Genomic DNA, 23153 nt, shown 5'->3' on the forward strand with positions numbered 1-23153 from the left:
AGCTTTTGAAAGCTAACGAATGCTGAAAGGTGGCATGCAAAATCTTAATGATGCTCTATCCTTCAGAATTACAATAGTCTTCAAATACATAACATTTTGTTCTTGTTTACAATAGATCATAACATTTTTATCAGTCTGCTGTGTATTGCTCTGTGCATGCTAGACAGTACCCACAAAAATGTATTCACCAAAAGTTAATGGTTTCAAAAAGTTATGAAAACAGTGGGTTAAAACAGAAATGCTCATTCAATCTTAATTCTCTTTAGCATCTATATAACTAGCAAACATCTCATACTTTATCCATTATAATCAAACTATATTCTTACACATGAAAGAAAGGCCTAAACAGAAATGATCACTCCTGGATATGTTAAGGCAGGCATGTCAAACTGGAAGCCTACTGAGGTCCACACAAATGAAAACTGATAGCTTTCAGGGCCACCAAAGAAAATGTACTTTATCAGAAAGTCGTAATGATTTATTATTATAGATTATGTTTTAGGTATATTTTATAATGTTTTTCAGGTCTTGTTTTAATATAATATAATAATTTGATGTATAAAATTGTTATTTGCACATATAAAATAATTTTTAATTTAAATATACATTTAAGATACAGGCAGTCCCCGGGTTACGTACAAGATAGGGACTGTAGGTTTGTTCTTAAGTTGAATCTGTATGTAAGTCGGAACTGGCGTCAGCTGCTGCTGAAACTGATCAGTTTCAACCGCGGCTGAATCTGGATGCCAGTTCTGACTTACATACAGATTCAACTTAAGAAACCCAGGAGTCCCCAAGTCAGCTGCTGCTGAAACTGATCAGCGGCTGTTTCCAGGAAGCCTGGGGCGGCTTTGCTCGGGTGTCCCTGGTCTGCTGGGGGGGTCCAGCGGCTTTGCTGGACCCCCCCAGCAGACCAGGGGGACAGGAGCAAAGCCGTCCAGGCGGCGGGAGTCCCTCTGCCTGGGCGGCTTTGCTCCGGGGCAAACGAGCAAAGCCGCCCAGGCAGTGGGACTCCCGCCGCCTGGGCGGCTTTGCTCGGGTGTCCCTGGTCTGCTGGGAGGGGTCCAGCGGCTTTGCTGGACCCCCCCAGCAGACCAGGAGAAGCTTTTCTCGCCCAGGAGGACACGGGTGGCGACCTGCCGCCCATGAGCTCCGGGGCGAGAAAAGCCCCGTTCGTAAGTGCGGATCCGACATAAGTCGGATCCGCATAAGTCAGGGACTGCCTGTACTTTTTAATTTTTTGTGAGATACATAACTTGTTTTGTTGAACTAAAAACAAGTATAGACCATGGTTAATCATCAGAACATGCTTCTGCGAAAATTTCAGATACTTTGTAAGTTTGAGATTTTGCATAAACATGTAATTATTCGTGCAACTGCAAAAAATTGACATATTTATTGTTATAAAATTAATATACATTTTGTGATTTTATTTGGGAATAAATACATAAAAAACAAAATAATCCCCTCCTCTCTCTCAGAGCAGGCACTCCCATACCCCCATTCTAACCCATTCCTCCTCCGTTCCCCCAGAGTCAGGTACCCCCAATTTAATGCCTCCTCCCTCCCCCAGAGACAGCCCTCCCCAACCCAACGCCTCCCCCTCTTCCAGAGCCAAACACTTCCAGCACCCCCAATCTAACCCCTCCCCCTTCCCCAGACCCAGCCCCCCCAACCCAATGCCTCTCCTCTCCCAGAGCCAGGTGCCCCCAACCTAACACCTCCTTCCCCACTCCCCCACAGCCGGGCACTCCCAGCCCCCCCAACCTAATTCCTGGTCTTGGAGACACCATTGCTGCCACCACATATTTCTTCCTCAAGCGCACTGGGGCGACATGAGTATAGCAGCCAGCTGTGAGTGTGCGGTGGGCACCGTAAACAGAGCGGCCCAGCTGGCTGTAAGCGCGTGTGCAGAGAGCTCAGCACAGAGCGGCCTGGTTGGCTGTGAGCACGTGCACAGAGCGCCTAGCGCAGAGCAGCCGAGCTGTGAGCACGTGCTGGGTGCCATGCATAGAGCAGCCCCAGCCGTGAGCAGTCGCTGTGGCACAGAGTGGCCCGGCTGGCTGTTATCTGTACTCGGCCACATGCTCTGAGTGGCCAGCGGGCCACACTTCATTCCTTTATAAAAAAGTACTGGCGGGCCGCAAAAAATTTCGATCGGGCCGCATCCGGTCCACCGAACGCCAGTGTGATATGCCTGTATTAAGGTCTTGAAAAGAAGTAAATGGCATTTAAGCTGAATACCTACCTAAAATAATATGTAGCGCTGATGTTACTGGATCAGCGACACCAACTGTTGCATAGCATATGCAGTCCGTTGACCCTGTAAAAACAAATGCTTTTAATTTTTCATCCTCTAATAATAGAGAGAATACTGCTTTATATATGCGCAGTCATTCAAATAAAAACATTAAATTTGCTCTCATTGCTTTTATTCCATTCCCTGAAATGTGGAAATAGAATAAAACAAAGAAATAATATGGATATGAAAATTATAACAATCTATATTAGAACACTGATTTTCTCTCTCAGTGAAATTTACTCTTGTATGCACAAAGTCCATTTACTTCTATTTTATGCACTGAAGAATGCTGGATTTGGGGAGATAGAATCAGCTCTTACTTTACACCTCTTTATCTCAGCCCGTGGAAAGAAGTGGCAGCTGCTGCCACTTTACACCCAAAATTCAGAAATTCCTGCTCACTAAAACCTCATTAAAAGAGATAAGACAACCCACTCCCCACCAATCAATTCACATCCTTAGGGCACAGTTCCTTAGAGCACATCTACAGAGCAGGGCAAAAGTTGAATTAAGCTATGCAACTGCAGCTACGTCAATTGTGTAGCAGAAGTCAAAATAGCTTAATCTGGCTTTTGGCGCTGTCTACACAGCAGGAAGTCGAAGGAATATTACCAAAGTACAAATTTACTGGGTTGTGGGCTCTATAATTAATCAGTAACTTTATATAAACGCCTGGATTGCACGTTTGAATGTTTGTCTGAAGTAAAGATACAACAAAAAGTCTAAAATCTAGCAGTTATACCTTGCCTTTGCATTAAAGGAGCATATTTATCATTACTGCATACTTTTGCTTAGATGAGGAACAGCTTATGATAAATCCCACATACTGGAAAAGAGTTGCTGTGACACAGATTTTCCTGGGTAAAAAGTCCCTACTGTTCTTTAAAAAAACCTCTCATCTCAGACCTGATGAACTCACTACATGCAACTCATCATACAGGATATTTACCTATGTAAGCTAGCTATAGAAAACTCGTAACTTGTCAAGATTCATAATGATGACATTTATGTACAAGTAATATTTAAAATAATAAAAGTACTGTACTTGTATTGAAAGTATGGCTTTATGGACTCTGCATAAAAATTAGTTACCAGGAGATAATGTGTGTTGATGATAGCCCATTCAAACAGGAGGAAGTTGCCACCCTGCCTATTTTGCTGGCTATACAATATGAGGCTCAGTTGTTTGGTCTTGTCCAATGCTGAGACTTTCAATGGAAAACCATGAGAGGCAACAGTAGGCAATCAAAACCTCTTGAAGGTAAAAAAGAAACATTATAGCAAGACGGGAGCTCACCCTATCTATGAATAGATATAAAATTATTTTTCAGTCAAACACAGAAGAAGGGAAGGTATCCTGAATCCTTTCATTGTGGAAACACCTAGATAAACGAGGTGTTCTCATGAAAAATTGGGTCCTGGTTCACATGAAGTCAGCCAGTGCTGCAACAGACCAAACTCAGAGAAAGGATTCAGAAATCTACGTTTTAGATAATAAAGATAACTATTAATAAGTGTAGACTTGGGTTCTTTTTTTTGTTTTGCTTTGTAACCATGTTTTCATCATTCTCATTTCTAGCAGAATCTTCATTCTTTTGTTTTTTTACAAGTGCTTATGTGTTATTCAGGGGCAGTGCATTTAGATAAAACTAAACTGTTTCTCTTGAGGACAAAGGATCTGGAATGCCTGTTTGCAGACAATATCAGGGGCTGGATATCACAAAAGGGAACCATTCAAAAGGATAGGGATATTGTTAATCTGTAAAGTGAAGTCTCAGCTGTCATTGCCTGGAAGAGAGTGCACCAGTGGCTGTGAAGCTAATGACATTAGGGAGCTGACACCTAAACGAAGGACAGGAAAGAACTCTTACACTCAGTGGGTAACACTGCCTCCCAGTTCTGGAAACACTGAGAACCATCATAGTTGTTAAAAGTAAACTTTGCTTTCTTTAGCACAGCAAATAATTCTTTTTCTACCTTCGAATAATTTTAATAATTTTAGCTTTATGTCAATGGTTTTACTATTTTTGAAGGGACATGGTGAAATTTTACTCAATATTTAGATTTTGTAAAAACAAACAAATCTAAACCCAGGAGATTAGTTTGCATGCATTTTTAAAGATTCCAGTAAGACCAGTTTTTTGAGAGAGTAACAAGCTATATTGTGTACAAGCCAAACATCTCAGAATTCTAAAAACACATATGACTTGCAAGTGACCTTAACTAGAAAAGCAAATTATAAAGAAGTGAAACAAAGTGAAATTGACTGTTTCTGTCTTCTTATTAATGCAAAGAAACATATTACACATAGTAAGGAATACTTTTGATTTGTTTGATCTGTTCACTGCCGCACAGATATGGAAGTTTTATTCAAAATTATTTTTAATGTGGCTACACCCCTTTAAGTTTTGGCCCTTCTTATCTATGTGTATAGATATTTAACATACCAAACATTTAGCATTAGACAATTAAACCATAAAAAGATCTGTTCAACTAAGGACATCATCTATTTTATACTGTTTAAAATATATCACAGGATTAATTTAAAACCCTAATATAAAGGATGCATAATATACATCCAATCTTAGATTATGAAATACTGCCTTCAGATGAAGAACTGCAGAGTGAGTAGACTGAGTAGGGGGAAATTACCTTACAGAAGCCTAAACTGAGATGAGAAATGGGTTTGAGGAAAATCAAGGAAGGTTAAAAATGCGTAGTCCTGTGGCACCTTAGCAACTAACAAATATATAATCATGAGCTTTCATGGGCAAACCCCACTTCTTCAGATGATTAGTCAAGACAAAGCCAGGAGCCAGCATTTAGGTGAGATTTGCTATGGATCTGCCGGCCCTTCTCCTTCCTCCTTCCCTTAAATTGATAGCATAAGCTTTGAAGAACCCCTGTGTCCACTGGCTCATTTCAGATACAGCCCAGATATTCTGGACAGAGGCCAAGTCAGATTACTCCATTTTCACAAAGCCAATTCAGACTAAGAAACATGCCTAAGGATGAATGATTAATTTATTTGAAACCCTCTTTCCATTCATTTTCTTACCCCAGAGGAAATCAGGGCATACACTACTGGTAGATGGTGTCATCAGCACTGTCACTGAAAGATACTAGAGAGGAGGCTGTTCAATCTCATACAAACATTTTGCAGAAGCTGGACACAGTGATTGAGAGAGTTTAACGAGTAAGGCTCTGAAAGTTGGAGGAGGCAAACACACTTAATGGAATCATACTCCAAAAGAAACAGTAAGTGTGATAGAGAGACATTTCTGAAAGACCTGCAGTTCCGGTCACACTATCATGGGCAAGGATCCCAATTTCTTTTTTAGGGTAGTGACAAATATGATGGATGACAGGTGGCAAGAAGTCAAATTTGTGGTTTCATAGTAGTAACAGCTGTTCAGAGACTTAGTATGTTGAAATGCTAAACCAAATCTTTCCATTTTATTTTGCTTCAAGTTTGCGGAACATCCTGTCATATCTTGGTTCACTTAGGAAAGGAAGTAGATGACTCTCTAGTTATCTAGTATATTAGTTAATATCATAGCCACTTGAGCATCTGAATAGGATCTGTGCATTCAGATGTGAATGCCTTGTTTGTCATTTAGTTTTTGTACTCCTCTTCTAAGTAAGGGATACCATAGTAGCTGAACAGAAACAGAGTTCTGAATTCAGACCTGGTCTAAGCATATACAATTCCAAGAGTAAGTCAGTTACACAATGTCTAAACAGTAAACTGCTGCCATTGCAAAGAAACCAAACACATGATACTGCACAGGAATGGTTCACTCCTTTAATAATTCTTCACAACATTCCAAGAGGGTATTGTGAGACTGAAAAAAATCAACTCAATTAGAATTAACAGGCTAGGTCACCTGTGTCCTGAAGGCATGTCAAGAGGCACTGACATATAACCAGGCCAATTAAATTGTGTGTGAATATCAAAAAGCTATTAATATTGGCTAGTAGACATCACTAGCTCTTTCACATCTGTCGATAAAAAAAATTGAGGAAATGTTTGTCTGCTTACATCCTGCACTCAATAAGCCTTATGATGAAAGCTGTGTATACACTAGCTCCATATTGTGTCATCCAACAGTAGGAGCCCCAAGGGAATAAACAGAATAGGTAATCATCAAGTAATCTATCCTGTCACCCATTCCCAGCTTCTGACAAACAAACTTGTGGTGGGAGAGGCCCAGGTTGGATATTAGGAAAAACTATTTCACTAGGAGAGTGGTGAAGCACTGGAATGGGTTACCTAGGGAAGTAGTGGAGTCTCCACCCCTAGAGGTATTTAAGTCTCGGCTTGATAAAGCCCTGGCTGGGTTGATATAGTTGGAATTGGTCCTGCCTAGAGCAGGGGGCTGGACTTGATGACCTTGTGAGGTCTCTTCCAGCTCTATGATTCTATGAACTAGGAACACCATCCCTTCCCTTCCTGGCTAATAGCCTGTCATGGCCATGAGGGATGGCCAGCAGCCTGGGGACTAAGGATTTAACTATGTCCCCTGTACCTAGCCAGGTATCTGCTCAGCCAATAGTAATACAGGTAGGGATTTCAAACTGGGACAAAAGATTTTTAAATTTTCCCTCCTTTGTCTCTTGGCCAGTTTGCTCTCTAGATACTAAGGGAGACAGAAGACATGTCTCTCTTCAAGAAAAAGACTCTTCATAATATGTAAGCAGGGTAAAGTCTAGATAAATCCATCAGGTTTTATTGTTTTCTGGTTTGGGGATTTGGATCTGAAGTCTGTGCTGTTAGAAATGGATTTTCCTCCCTTTTACAACTAAGTTTTGGCCCATGGGGGAATCCTCCATAAGTATATAAATTAGTGGCTCTACCATCTAGCCATTCCAACTATGCTTGTAACTGGGTATTGTTTTATTAATAATAAAAGTTTTCTTTTTTTAATTAACCTGGTATTGGTTCATTTCTGTGTCTTGGAAAATCTGTCTGTGGGATCTGCATGCCTCTGATGAGGGGACAGCAATCACAGACTGCAGCTTGTATTTTCTCTTTTCTTTTCAAGCTCTTTGGAGAAAAGAGCTTGGGGTGCTCTTGGATTGGTTTCAAGTGTCCACTCCTGTCAGTGGGTTCAAAAGCACTGGATGGTGGCAGCGGATTCCCCAAAATTTGGATATTAATATTTTGGGGAGAGTTTTGTACCAAAGCCCGCAGAGATCAAGTTTTGGGTTGCTTTTGCAGGGCCCCCACTTCCGCATTCATCCTGCCAGAGTGGGGAATAGCCATGACATAGCCACTGATTGACCTATCCTCCATGAATTTATCTAGCTCTCTTTGAACCTCATTTATAATAGTCTTGGCCTTCATAATATCCTCTAGCAAGGACTTTGTACAGGTTGATTGTGTGCTGTGCGAACAAATACTTCCTTTTGATTGTTTTAAACCTGCTACCTATTAATTTCATTTGGTGACCCCTAGTTCTTGTGTTATATAGGAAGGAGTAAATAACTCTTCTTCATTCACTGTTTTAACACCAGTCATGATTTTATGGACCTCCATCACATCCCCCCCATGTCATCTCTTTTCCAATCTGAAAAATTCCAGGCTTATTAATCTCTCCTCATAAGGTAGCTATTCCATCTCCCTAACAATTTTTGTTGCCCATTTCTACACTTTTTTCAATGCCAACATATCTTTTTTGAGATGAAGGAACTACATCTGCCCACAGTATTCAAGATGTGGTGGGCATGCCATGGATTTACATAGAGGCAATAAGATATTCTCTCTCTATTCCTTTCTTAGTGATTTCCAGCATTCTTTGCTTTTTTAGCATCCACTGCATACAGAGTGGATGTTTTTAGAAAACTATCCACAATGACTCCAAGATCTCTGCTGAGTGATAACAGCTAATTTAGACCCAATGATTTTATACATATAATTGGGATTATGTTTTCAGATATGCCTTCATTTGCATTTACATTTAATTTAATCTGCTGTTTTGCTGCCCAGTCACCTACTTTAGTGAGATCCTTTTGAAGTTCTTCACAGTCTGCTTTGAACTTAATTAATCTGAGCAGTTATCTATCATAAGCAAATCTTGCCACCTCACTGTTTATCCTGTTCTCAAGATCATTTATGATATATTGAATAGGACTGGTTCCAGTCAGACCCTTTGGGGACATCATTAGTTACCTCTCTCCATTCTGAATATTGACCATTTATTCCTGCCCTTTGTTTTCTATCTTTTAACCAGTTATCAATCCACGAGAGGACCTTCTCTCTTATCCCATAGCAGCTTACTTAAGAGCCTTTGGTGACAGACCTTGTCAAAGGTTTCTGGAAACCTAAGTACACTATATCCACTGGATTCCACTGGACTATATGCTTGTTGAGCTCCTCAAAGAATTCTAGTAGATTGGTGAGGCATGATTTCCCTTTACAAAAGGGAACTTAAGTTCAAAAGCCAAGGATTCTTAGCTTAACAATGGAGACTCACATATTGTCTACATTCCCTGTTCTTTGTTAGAGGAAAACCCATGCAGTGCCAGTAACCTTCACCAAGCTACTTCCAACTACAAATACGGGACCATGGGAACATTCCTGCTCTGATTCATTTTTGGAATTCTTGAATTCAGGCAGTGGTGGGGGAGACCTAAGGACAGATCACTGGAATTCATTCTGGCAAAGCCCTAAGGACACCTATATGCTGTCATTTGGACGATAACCTCTAATTCACCTGTGTATTATTTTCTTTAATTTATTAAAGAATTTCTTTTGTAAATTAATAAATCTTTAGTTAGTTTACTATGGATTGGCTAACCCTCTTGTTCTGGGTAAAATACTGAAGAATCCAGTGACCTGGGATGACTGAATGGTCCTTTGGAACTGGAAGAACCTAACGTGAGAAAGTGTTTTTGTTTTTAATAGCCTTGCATCCTAAACTGCAGCTTGTATGAGATAAACAGGAGTCTGTATTCCATGGTAAAACAAGTGTAATAGTTTAGGATTACTCTAGATTTACCAACCTAGTAATCAATGATAGAATACAGGTTGGACCTCTCTCTCCAGCACCCTCAGGACCTGACCAGTCCCAAAGGAGGGAATTTGCCGGACCAGAGGAGGTCCCCGATACTAGCTCCCCAGAGTACCTTCACTCCCTGCTATCAGCCCGAGCCGTCACTCTACCCCACTGGGCTGCTGCATCTTTGGCCCTGGCTCTGCCATCAAAGCTGCTACAGCTGCCATGTGTCCAGCCCTGGCCCCGCTACCACAGCTCTGCAAGTGCCACATCTCCTGCCCTGCTACTGGGGCTACTGCAACCCCTGCTGTGCTACCAGGGCTCTGGGCCCAGCCCCAGAGGGCTCCAAGCCACCAGCCCTAAAGGGATCCAAACCACCAGCCCTCTTGGTATTGGTGACTCCCTGGTCCAGGAACACCCATGCTCCTGCCGGACCACAAATGTTGCTGGATGAGGGAATCCCGATTTTGGGAAGTCCAACCTGTAATCACCAGTATGGGGGTTATCTGCCCTGTGTTCTGACAATCTGTTCTGAATTTAGCTTTCAAGCAGGCTTTCAGTTTGGACTCATTCTAGGCACCTCAACTGGTATAATTAGCCTTCAGAATACAGGAATTTCCATGCCCTATCTTACTAATCATCCTTTGAATTTGGGTCTGATAGTAGCTAGTTCCACAAGAAGTTGCAAGAAACCATATGGCAACTATTATGGAATAAGAAGATAATAGGGAAAGTTCCGTTCTGTAACTTGTGTGAAAGATTAGAACATGACATAAATCATGAGTGTTTGTAACTTTTAATAAAATTTTATTTTCTTTTTCTGTGAATGAACTCATTATCTGCCTGGACACTCATTAATGGATCTCCAGTCTCCATTTTGTTTCAGGGTCAATTCCACAAGCCAAATACACAGGGAAGGATTGGAACTTAACTTAAGTTTAATTCTTATGCAAATAGTATGAACAGGGACATCGGCTGCCTCACACACTACCTGTCACATTCTAATGACTTAACCAATCAGTGGAGGTGCTAATTATTCTTATCAGTCTCTTGTAACTATTTGAACCACTGTCTACCCACAGTCTCTTTTTTTCCCTCCCCTTCTTTTGTCCTCCCCTCTCAGTTTTCCTTATTTATTCTTAGATCTGGATTTCCAATACTCCTGGATTTCCAATATGAAGAAATGGGTTGTGCCCACAAAAGCTCATGATACCATCTACATGTTTTATTCGTATTTAAGGTGCTACTAGACTATTTGTTGTTGCTTAAGTTTTTCATTATCTAGGAGCATTTCCTTTCATCAGTATGAAATAAGGTCGGCTCCGGATAAGTTCAAAACCTCTTCATTTCCAAAACAGTACTGGCAGCAGCTGGACAGGCGAGAATCTATGATTGTAATGGGACTCAGAAGCTGATGAGAGATGTTTCAACCACAAACCTGGGCATGTGTATTGTTCCCCAATTCCTTATTTCAACTCATGCCCCTTCTACTCTCTGTACTCAACCATACCTTAAGGCTATCAAGATGGTCTTACTGACTGAAAACATCAAAATTAGACCCAGAAAGAATCTTTGCGTATTTAGAGGGCAGTGCCCAAAACACAGTGAAGGAAAACCTGTAGTGTTAAGAATGGTTGCTGGACTTGCTATATGTGTTTAGCCCTTTGAGAGTGTGAAGTGAAGCCCTTTATCCTAGGGATGTTAGGAAGCCAGTAATTAGCCAGGTAGTTGATAGAATTTCTATGGACTACACAATTAGTCAATAAAGGGAGGAAGCGCTCCATCCTGGCTCACACTGGGTCCAGGAGCTACCCCTGCTGCATCTCTGCAGTTTAAATGTAGTAAGACACAGGTGGGCAGGAAGCCTGGCTCCTACTACATTTAAACAGCAGAGACACAGCGGGGGTAGGTCCCAGACCCAGTGCAAGCTGGGACTGAATTGGGCTTGCTCACGCAGAGTCCAACATCCCTGTCTGCGGGGGGTCCCAGTGGGGAAATGGAGCCCCTCCACAGAAAGGGGCTGCTGCTAGAGCAGCCTCTGATTGTGACCAGTTCCAGCCGCTGCAGACAGGGGCTGCTCCATGGGATATGGAGTAGCCTTTGCCTATGGTGAACCCGGGCCTGCCGCAGGTAGAGGCTGCTCCACAGCAGCCTCCCCGACCCTCTCCCCGCATCCCCCCTCCCCCGCAGGCTACTACCTCCGATAGAGACAATGGTAGTAGCATGGGGTGGGGAGCAGGCGACACCACAGAGAGGGTGCTGGGGGGGGGGAAAGGGAGTACTGGCTTTTAAGCTAGCTCACCCCAACACCAGCTCCTGCTTCTCCCATCCCATCCTTGCTGCCTCTGATATGGGGGGGGAGGGGAGAATGTAAGTAGTTGAGAACCGATAAGCCTAGGCTATTGGTTAGTCGACTACTCATTTACATCCCTCCTTTATCCAGCTGAGAGTAACTGGACTCCTGTAATAAAAAGTTAGGCTACGTCTATACTATGAACTAACATTGACACCTACCTTTCATAAACATGCTTGAACTATAGCTTCATGAGAGCCAGTATAGCTAGAGCAGTGTAGCTATAGTAGGAAGCCATAGCATGGCTTAGCTATACTGAGTACATACATCCCCAGGCTTCCAGTGGGCTTGTTCCTGGGCACCACTAAGCTGAGCTACCAATGCCTGTGCTACCACAGCTGTTATTTCCATTGGCCCTCTCTCAGGGAACTAGTGCAGGTAGGTGCATTCAAGATAAAAATCACAGGCCTAGCTTCTAACGTGGATGTAGCCTTACAGTGCTTTCTTTGTTAAGGGCTGCATTTTTCTCTCTGGCGGGAAGGAAGGAATAGTTTTCTAGGTTTGTTTCACTTGAATAGACAGGGTCCCATACAACTCCAATCTTGATACAAGGTTACTGAATGTAGCTTGGTATGTGTGGGGCCAGGCTGGCACGAAATGAAATCAACCCCAAGTCAAGTGCTCCTTATGGTAGATAATGATTGTTAAAAAAAATGCTATTCAAAACCACTTGTGTATCACACAGGGAGGTCATAGAATGAGAGGGCTGAGCAACAACATTTAAAAGTAAAATAGCTGCACATGGTATACTGAGTCATTTGCTCACAACATATGCAAACTGACTTAACAGAGGATTGACTGTATCACTGCATGTTCTTAGCCTCAAAACGTTACTTGTGGTTATGACTGGACCATGGTACTACAACTGGGCACCACTATGAAAAGATGTTCCACAGCAATTTTGCAGGTGCATGGGTTTGAATCCAAGTCTCAAGTGGTACTGTTTATCAAAATAGCATGTGGTGCAAGAATTTTATTTGGAGCTCAGATTATCTCATTCCTATTACAGAAGGGCTGCAGGAGGCTTGCTACACTGCTCCCTGCTGGTTCCAGGTGTGGGAGAAGAGATACCTCCTGTCCCCGGCACCACAGCTTTGCTTCCCCAGCACCTGCTGGATTGGGTGGACTTCAGGTAGCACCAAAAGTCCTCTATAGCCCCACTCCCATGAAAGAGGAATTGGAGAGAGCTCCCTGCACTGCTGTCCAAGCCACAGAACAGCAGGAAGGAAAGTCCCCATCTTCCACCTTGAAGTCTTGGCTAGAGACCTCTGCCGTGTTAGACTATGAGGTATTTTGGCTGAGTCCCTTCCTTCGCCCCGAGCATGAAAGGCACATGGGTCAAGAAAGAGTGGGATAATGTGGAGGTTTCAGATAACTGGGAGCATACTGCATATGGTTGAAGATCAAGTTTGAAGTCACGAGAGCTATAGAGTACATAAAGTCAATGGACGTTCTGGCTGCAGAAAGACTACAGGATTAGGAAATAACTTGGTACAAGAGGTTTGTGTTAATTATTGGCAACTTCTGTTGAAGTAGTAAATTCATTTCCGCTACATACCTTCCCCTTGGCCTTGATTCCATGTAAATGTTTTGCACATTTTTTCAAGATAATGTGTAATAGTTTACAGTCAACATAATGTTCCCTTTGCATTGGGTATATTGAAGACGTGGTCATGACATTCACTAAATAGACATAGGGTGTGGATGAAGTTCATAATGTACATCCAAGGAGAAAGAATTACAAGTCTAAGGTGGAGATAAGCCACAGGATAATACTGCATTAAACAATATGACAGCTAAAGTAAGCAGCTAAACCAGGGGTAGGCAATCATTTTTTTTCTGGGGCCACTTCAAACATTTCTGAAGTGGCCCCGGGCCGCACTGGAAGGGAAGGGGAGGGGAGCGGGATACTTCCAGGTTCCCCATCCCCAGACCAATCATGATCTGGGGGTGGGGAAGCGCATTTGCCTGCCCCCCTTACCTCTAGGTGCCCATGCCCCTGGAGGAGACTTCCCATGCTCCCCTGCCCCCAGGCCAATAGGTTTCCTCCACTCTATCCCCACCCTGCACGACATTTAAAAGCACCATGTGCTCCTGGCAGGGTGGGAGGAGGCTTCGTGTGCTTCCCTATCCCCAGGGCAATCAGGGCCTGGGGGCAGAGTTGCTCATGAAGCCTCCTTCCACCCTGCCAGAAGTGTGGGGCGCTTTTAAGCGCCATGCGCTGCTTGCAGGGTGGGGACAGAGCAAAGGAAACTTCACATGCTCCTCTGCCCCCAGACTCTGATTAGCCTGGGGGCAGGAGGGTGCACGAAGCACCTCAGTTTTTAAATTACTCTTTAATCTAGTGAGTTGACAAGTGAGAGTGGATGCACTCCCTGGAAACTGTCCTCTGTTGGCATAGAAGAACTCCTACTACAACTCTATGAACATAATGGCTACGTCTACACTATGAGTTTTTTCGGCAAAAAATACACTAACGCAATCTCATTTGCATATTTTCTGCCAATCCGTTTTTGCGCAAAAACAAGCAGTGTGAACGTTTTCTTTATGCGCAACCCTCCCCTTTTTCCGCAAGATCCTTATGCCCATACCAAGAAAACTTGTACTGTAGATTTAGCCAGTATGAAACCAAAGTAGGGCTATGTTTGATTTCTTAGAATCCATTTGATGACATTGGCAGAAACAATCCAGTGTTTCAAGAGAAATTTGACAGGCTAAATCATTTGTTACTCGATTTGCAATATAGAAGTCTTTTGTCATATTGTTACTAGTGCTGAAACAATCCTAAAACAGTGAAGTAGACTACAGCACAGAGGTACAAATCAACTGATTGATTCACGAGGGCAGAGCTATACGACAATATGTACATTCAGCATCATGGGTAGCAATCTGGTCAACAGGTTTCATTCATGCCAGTAAATGCACAGGTTTATTTAATTTCAGTATGCAATTAATGAATACAAAAGGACTGGTGCTATGGCCAACAGGGGACATGTCAAAGAAATATACTAATGACCACCTGATCAGTCATATAGGTAAATTGCCACTAGATGCATTGTTCACTATATATAAACATCATAGCTCACAGTGTAGCACTAAACATTTTGAACAGCAGCTTTGGTTTCTGCTAGTGAACATAGAAACAAAGTGCTTGAGAAGCCCAGGTGGGTGAGTATATGTGATGGTATTATCATGCCTATGTCCATGCATTAAGTTCACAGATAAGGCATATACAAATAATTTTTGAATTTCCAGGCATGAATTAAGCCTGATGAAGTGTCTGCTATTCTGAATGCTAGCTGGATTGTTGTGATTGGTTTTTGCATACACATCAGAGATTACTTCTGAATTTAACAGGTTATACATAGAAAAAGATTAAATTTCTATTGCTGTCTAAACAATATTTGGGGGTATACCCAACCGAAGGAAGGAAGGTATTCTGAACCATAAAGGTTCCCAGGTTTGTAAGAAACAATTCAATGGAAGACGGCACAGTGACAGAAGCAGAGTATCTTGAAGGAGAAAGTCCATAAGGAAAATTTAATAGGAAGCAGTGAGAAGTGTGCAAGGAAACTGGTGTAGCATAAGAGAGGAAGCCATCAAAGTAATAGAGAAACAGTCTCAGAAGCCAGTCTAATATAGAGGAGTGACTCTAATAGTACTAAGATCAAAGGCACAACTACCACCTCAAAACAGGCCTCTTATTCTGTTTTAAATATTGAGATTAAAAGCAGGAAATATGACCCACAGAAACATACTTCTACCTTAGCTGAGCTTCATACTAAGAGTCTACATCTTCCCATCTCCCAGCCCCTCACCATAGGACAGGCTTCTCAGATTTTTCTTCCTTACTTCATTGATTCTCTTATATTATCCCCAATTTTCTCGAACATTTTACCCTACTTCTATTACATTTTTCTTACTTCCTCAGTAAGGGTATCCTGCTATCACAGCACTTTCTTCAGTTTTCTAGGCATACCTAGGGACATGCCTGTAGAGATTGGGGAAAAAAAAAAAAGAGCGGTCACAAGGGAGAAAAAAAAGACGGGCAAAGATGGGTAAATAAAGTTAGGAGGACTTTTGAAAGCAAGAAGCTTCAATTTGATGTGAAAAAGAAAGTTTTTTAAAAGCATATGCTTAAGTGGGGGACATTTTAAATCAGTGTTTCTGAAAGTGTGTTCCGTGGCACACCGGTGTGCCACAAGGCAGTTGAAGGTATGCTGCTAAGAACAGTGTTCAAAATGGCCACCCTTAAAAGGGCAATTCCTGCTCTCCTGATAAAAGGGAAAACTGTTCAGTTTTTTGCTTAACTTCTTTTCCCTGTCCTTTTTTGGTTGTTTTGCTCAACAACTTTTCCCTTGGGAATGGCCACCCTTAACGGGGCAAGCCTCCTTTCCCTCCCCCCCCCCCTCCGACTCCAACAAAAACATTCTTTGTGTTCCCCATTAAAAAAAATTATTGTTTGGAGTTCCTCGATCTTAAAAAGTTTAAGAAACACTGTTTTAAATAAAAGCTGTGTGAAGGAAGGAAGGGAAAAGGAAAGGTTTGTAAGTAGTATGAACACTTAGGACTGGTCTACACTAAAGGGGAAAGTTGAGTTAAGATACACAACTCCAGCTATGTTAATTATGCAGCTGGAGTCAACGGATCTTAATCGTGTATCTGGGCCATCCACACAGGGGAAGGTCAATGGGAGCAAATACTGCCATCAACATCTCTTACACTCTTCATGAAGAGCAGGAGTGCAGGTGCCAACAAGGGCAACCTTCAGTTCAAATTAACGGGTCTAGTAAAGATCAAATTAATTCGAACCCTGGAAAAATTGACTGCGGCAGCGTCCATATTTCACATAGCATAGACATAGTCTTACTTTCCAACACACAGAGTTAAAATAGGAACAAAAACGTCAACTAGAACAATGGCTTCTGCTACAATGCATCATCCTACTTTTATGTGCTCTTAAAATGGTTTTTTTCAATTCTTGGGTATATCCTGAATTACCTTCAAAACTTCAATTGAACATTTTCTTTATTATTAATTGGAAAGCATGCATAGCATGACAGATTGTACTGTAAAGTTTCCCTTTTGTCCCACAGCACAAGTGAAACAACACAGAATACACTATAAACCAGCTAATCTACTAACAGTTACTGAACCTTTTCATTTTATAGTTCCCTTTGGGCTCAGCTCTTAACATGAACTTCCTGTACTTTGCATTCAGGCTGACTTTTCACAAATGAATGTTCCATTTTATCAGTCTACTTCGAAAGGCGGTGGATGATGAGGTTCATATTAATAATCAATATGTACTCAGCATACTTGCACAGAGACAGGGCCTCCATTGCAGGGGGTCCCACGCAACCAATGAATTCAAAAATAAAGAAATGGACAACAAGTGGCCTGCGGGTCACTTCTAACATACTAGATTATATGGCCCGCTACACCATTCACTGATGGGGAGTGGGAGATCCTCTTCCCACGGCCCATCTCACCACTAAGATCCTGCAACCTCCATGGGGAGTCTGACATGCTGCAGGCCACAGAAGGCATACTGCTGCAGACAGAACTCTATTCTTCCAGGAGTCAATGGCACTGCCTTGCTGCTTGACACTGCCAAGAGCTGTTTTTTTAGAATTTTGATGCATTTTCTCCCATTCCTCAATAGTCTTGGAACTGTGACTCGACTCCCCAGAACCACAGTATGGAACAAATGTTCTACCATATAGAACTTGAATAAAGATTTTTGGATAAATGTAACAGATGCTAGACAATATGCCTTTGCTAGCCACTTAAGATTTTAAATGTCACCTCCCTTGTCTCCAAAACACCCTTCTAAATCAGAACGGTTTGCTATAAAAATTCAATACGTGTGTCTAATCTGAACAAGGAAAAATGAATAGCTACATGCACACTAAATTAAATATTACAGAAATAGATTTCCAATTCCAGAATGACAACATATAATATTTTTGTAGCCATAATTTTGTCTCATCAGAAACTCTCATCTAATATACACTGCACTCAGATTAACACCAGGACTCCACTGAGTGAGTTCACAAGGGTTTGGAAGAGAAACCCTGCAAATTTCTCTCAAACATGTCACTGACCATTTCACACATGGACATCTTATGAGCTAGGAGACCTGAAATTGAGCATTAAGACTTGCATAATGCACAGAAATATGAATTACTGAAGTATACATTATACATAAGCATCTCTTTAAACAAAGATAAGAAATTGAAAATAAAACATTAAGACTCCCTGCCCTTCCTCCTAATTTTCAACAGTAAAAGCTAAACCAGTAAAAGCTAAACCAAAAAACCATAAATGCGTAATCAATTATTATGCATAAGGATTTATATTTTTAAGTTTGTTCCCTAAAAGAATATGCAACAAATAATGTAGAGGTTGTAGCACGTTAAAGACTAAAATTTATTTAAACATACACTTTCATGGGCTGGAATCCACTTTGTCATATGCACGATATGTTAGCCTTCAAAGTGCCACAGGACTCCTCACTGTTTTTGCTGAAACATACTAACTCTCTGAAATTTAGAGGTTAGCTTCCTTAAACATGTTCATTAAATATATTTTTTCAAAATTGCTATTTCAGAGCTAAAAGTAAAAATATGACTGTATTGGTAGAATGTGTAATACAAAACTTTGGAAATTACAGGACAATACAATATAAATTCACATATAAAAATGGCTGTAACAGTGGACGAAATGAATGCAAAAAGAAACAACTCAAATTTGTAGCAAACAGACTATAAAGGATCACACAAGAAAGAAACCTGAAGTTTAATACTTTAACATCAGTGAAGATTGTTTAAAAAAAAAAAACATAATCGCAAGTGTGTACATTAAACAAATGTCAGACGGTGACAAACTCATATACTGTACTTCAAAACCAAAAACATTTCAACTCCACTTTAATTTGTTCCTATCCCTAAAGTTTAAGGGTGCCGTAACCTAACTATGAGAGCTATGCTTTTTAACTGCATCTTCTTTAGGCCATCAACACCATAAATAGATAAATGTTTTCAAATAAACCTGTCAAACCCTGAACACTTTACTCAGACAAGACAAAAAAAAAAACAAACAACACACACACACACACACACACACACACCTTGACTGAAGTCAATGGAACTTGTACTTGAGCAAAGAGTAAGGAGTGAGAGCAATTCAGATTTTGTTTGAGGTGTACAATTAAGTTGAAAATGGATTTGAGTGTGTGTCTTCATTAATATTATTAGGAGGAGCACATGCAAATCTCTACAGAGTGATTTCTAGAAAGCACATCTGATATACGGTACCTCACTGGACTATAAGACTAAATGAACAGGAGTGAGAGTTGGGTAAGTTTAACAGAACGTAAATATCAAAACACTGAAATCCAGAATTTTTCTGTATTTTACCATCAATATACTCAGTGTTTTGTTTCTTACTACACTCTAGTTTCAACTTTTAGTCATTTACTCAAAGGCAGTCATGTGACTGTCAAAGAATAATTTTGTGCCTTACCTGAATTGTATGTCCACACTGATCTGCAGTTCTAGAAACACCCCTGGGTATTATTAATATGAACTCCAGTTCTGGAAGAGGGAAAGCTCCCTCTAGCCCAGACTACATTTTGCATAGAGCCTTAGGAATCTCCTTTTTTGGTTATATGGGTCATTACTTTTCAAATGTCAAAAATGTTTAGTTTTTGTAGTTAAATCTACATTGCCAGCAGATTTCACTTGGAAGAAAGAGCTTTGAACAATGCTTCTCATCAGTAGTAATGAGAATTAAACTGAAAAAGGTGGCTGGCTATCATAGAACTGGAAAGAACCTCTAAAGGTCATCAAGTCCAGTCCCCTGCACACATGGCAGGACCAAACACCATCTAGATCATCCATGACAGGTGTTTGTCTAACCTGCTGTTAAAAATCTCCAATGATGGAGATTCCACAACCTCCTTTGCAATTTAAGCCCATTGCTTCATGTCGTATCCTCAGAGGTTAAGGAGAATAAATTTTTCTCTTTCTTCCAATTAACAACCTTTTAGGTATTTGAAAATTGTTATGTTCCCTCTCAGTCTTCCCTTCTCCAGATTAAACAAATTCACAATCTTAGTGAATTAGAATGGACAAGCACTTCATTAGGCCCTGGTCTACACTAGGGAGTTATTTTGAAATAACTCATGGAGTGTACACACTTTTCTTATTTAAAAAGAAAAGGCTGGTTATTTTGAAACAACAACTCCTACTTTCCAAGAGGAGTAATGCTTATTTCAAAATAGAGGTAGTGTGGATGCTCCACTGTTGCTATTTTGAAGTTACCACTCCCCAAATCATTCCACGTAATTTCTCCCCAGTGCTTCCTGGGACTTTAAGTTGAGGTAACATGTCCACATTAAGGCAGCCTGCCTTGGACTAATTTTGAGGCTACCTTGTAGTGTGGACACATTATCACAAAATAGTTATTTTATGAGCTATTACTTCAAAATAACGCTAACATATCTCCTAATGTAGGCAGGCCCTGAGATATGGAAGAAAACTAGCAGCAGGGCTTCTTCAGGCCTTATGACTACAGGACGTCAAGAAGAACATAAAAGATACACCTGTCTCTGGAAACTGTAGCCTGGCTTTCCAATGGTTCTATGCTTCTTGTGGCAGAAGCACAGAGAGGAGGTGAGGTTGTGTTTATATCACAAAAGGGATTTCAACACCTGAATACAGAATATTGGGGTGCTTTTACTGTACAAGATGTTTAGCCTCTATTCAGTAGGTTTAATAAAACAATGTTTTCAGTTAAGTGGTTGTTAGTTTGATTTTTTCCTTACCTTTCTTTTTCATTAACATTTATACTAGTATATGTAAGACCCAGAATACTAAATATAAGAAAGCAGTTCTTAGGTACTACAATAATTGTGTTATATACTTTAATTTTTGCTTCCTTCCCTCTTGCAAATTCCCTCTTCCACAAAAAAGGCATTGCAGCCATCACTATCTATACTGGCCCACCAATATCTTTATGGAGTATTACTATTCATATTGAATTCTACAGGTAGGCCTAACCACAAAAAGTTGTTTAATCAATAAATTAAGTAAACTGAAAGATAACCCTTTTTCATTCTTACCAGCAGGGATAATGCCAATCCTTATATTGTTCTGGACTAATGGTGCTTTGGGATTATTCTGATCTATGCCAGAATCCTTCTGTATTCTTCCAATTAGACCATGCATCACTTCACTGAACATTCCGTCCCCACCAACACAAACAATACTGCCAGAAAACACAAGTTAGAACACATGCTAACAGTCAATAAACACATTCAGATGTTCCGATTAGAGCAGACACCAGTTATAAAAAGAGTTATCACTTTGTTCTTCCTATTTACCTTTATGATATATAAAAAAGGGGCACAGTTATCTTAAAACATTCTATTAAAAATACAAACAAAAAATTCAAAAAAACCCAAGTTAGACGTGGGAGCCACTAGCATGTCCCTCAGCCAAATTATGTAACTTTATAACAATTTTTTCTATTTTTAAATGTGCTCCCTCCCCCCACTGCTGTGTGAACACAGACACAAACATTAGTGAAAACTAACTATACAAGTAAAACAATGAAACAGACTGTACACAAAGAGCCCTCAAATACAAGACAAAGTAAAAATTCCTCCCCTCTTTTAGCTGATATATTTATAAATAATTTGTAAATTCAAATAGATTATAGTTGTATCTCTTTTAAATAGAATTGTATTACATATTATCTAGGTTTTATATTATTTCATCAACTTTATTTAATGTGCTATGCCACACACAATTACTATAAAAGACATACTTTGAATCCTTAACTAAATGTTATACATTTAAAAACCTTATAGTATCTACTACATATATTAGAAATGTGTGTCTGTCCGTTTGTTCAAGAACTCCTCCAGACCAATAAGAGCTAGGACCATCAAATTTGGTGTGCAGCTTCCTTTTATCATAACTTAAAATAAGGCAAGGGATCCATTGTGCAAGGTCAATGGGATGTGCCTGGAATCAGATTGTTTTATATAATACAGATGGGAGTTGTCTGACAGCAGGGACATTTAGGCTCCACCATGACCACAGCGGGGTCGCAGCACCAGTAAGAGCGGCCACATGGGGGTGGAACTCTGCATGTTGCAGGCCATGAGCTGGATAAGTGGCCTTCCTTCCCCAAAGCTTCAGGTGAAACCCTTCCCCTGTGGTCACCAGCTCCAGTGCCAGACCTGCGAAGAGGCAGCCCCGCTGGCCAGCAACCTCCCCAGGGAGTAGCCACTCCTGGGATGGGCAGCACAGTCCCTGCAGTTGCACCCTCCCCCTATCTCCACCACACAGGAGGAGCCAACGGGCAGGGCACAGCTGCCCCAGCCTGCCTCTAGGTCCCTCCAATTGCCCCCATAATCCCTAAGCCCCTACCCTGAACTCGTGCACCCTCCCACCCCTACACTGAGCCCCTCCTCATCTCAACACCTGTACCCTCCCACCCTGAGCCCCAACCCCGATTCCCCCCCCCTCACCTCCAGCCCTGATTCTCCCCCCCACCCTCCACACCCAGCACCCTGCCTTGAAGGACCCGAGCAAAGCTGAGTAAGTCTTCTAGTATGTTTATAAAATGGAATGCTACTGGAGTCTCAAGTCTCAAAAGTACATAGGCATATATACTATCTATCTAAAGTAACTTATGCTTCCTAATTAGGGATGTTAGATAATGTGTAATTGAATAGTCATGTAAATGCATAACATTTTAGCCATTACATGACTATTCGATAGTCCCAGGGGGAGGGGCCAGCAGTCAGTGCGCTCCAACCACACTGCCAGGAAGCCCTCAGTCACTCTGCGCTGATGCCTCTGTATCAGAGGAAGCAGCATAGGGTGGCAGGTGGGAGCTGGTCCACAAGGGGATCCAGTTTAAAGACTTGCTTTCCTCACAGACTGGGTGCCTGCCGCCCTACAATGCAGTTCCTGTCTATGGGGGGTCCAAACTCTCCACAGACAGATGCTGTGCCTCAAGACTTCGTGCATTCCCCCTCCCTCAGCCTGATTGGCCTGGAGGTGTGGGAGTGAGTGCATGAAGTCTCTCGTCCCTACTCCCACCCTGCAAGGAGCGAGTGGCACCTAGAGTGAACCATTAGCTGTTCATAATAGCTGGAAGATCACTCTAAACACCGTGTACCCCTGGCAGGGGGAGAATACTGTGTGTGCTCCACTGTCTCCAGGTCTCAAAAGGCCACAGACTGGATCAACCCACTTGGCAGGCTAGATCTGGCCCGCAGAGGCTCTTGCCACCCCTGTGCTAAATCCTGACACCTTAAATTGCCTTGTTATGCAAAAGCATTAAAGAGTTGGATACACCAAGATTACAATTCTACAACCAGACAAGTCATTTTAACTATCTTCATAAATGAGTTTGTTTTCCAAATTTAATCCAGTTTAACTGGAGAAGCAACCGTAGTTGAAGCTCAGAATGGACAGAA

The 23153-nt window shown here is 41.5% G+C and overlaps 1 protein-coding gene across 1 annotated transcript in view; it reads right to left on the minus strand.

Annotated features, from left to right (window-relative positions):
• Positions 1-23153, minus strand: part of CERK (ceramide kinase) — a 63801-nt gene that overhangs the window by 20864 nt on the left and 19784 nt on the right. Inside the window, exons 6-7 of the mRNA XM_089778722.1 lie at positions 20781-20926; positions 2249-2323 (exon numbers count right to left, since the gene is read on the minus strand). Of these exons, the coding sequence (XP_089634848.1) occupies positions 2249-2323; positions 20781-20926 (221 nt within the window). The remainder of the gene's footprint in view (positions 1-2248; positions 2324-20780; positions 20927-23153) is intronic.

Source organism: Pelodiscus sinensis, chromosome 1 (assembly GCF_052426305.1).
Source record: "Pelodiscus sinensis isolate ZL-2025 chromosome 1, ASM5242630v1, whole genome shotgun sequence".
Taxonomy (NCBI): domain Eukaryota; kingdom Metazoa; phylum Chordata; order Testudines; family Trionychidae; genus Pelodiscus; species Pelodiscus sinensis.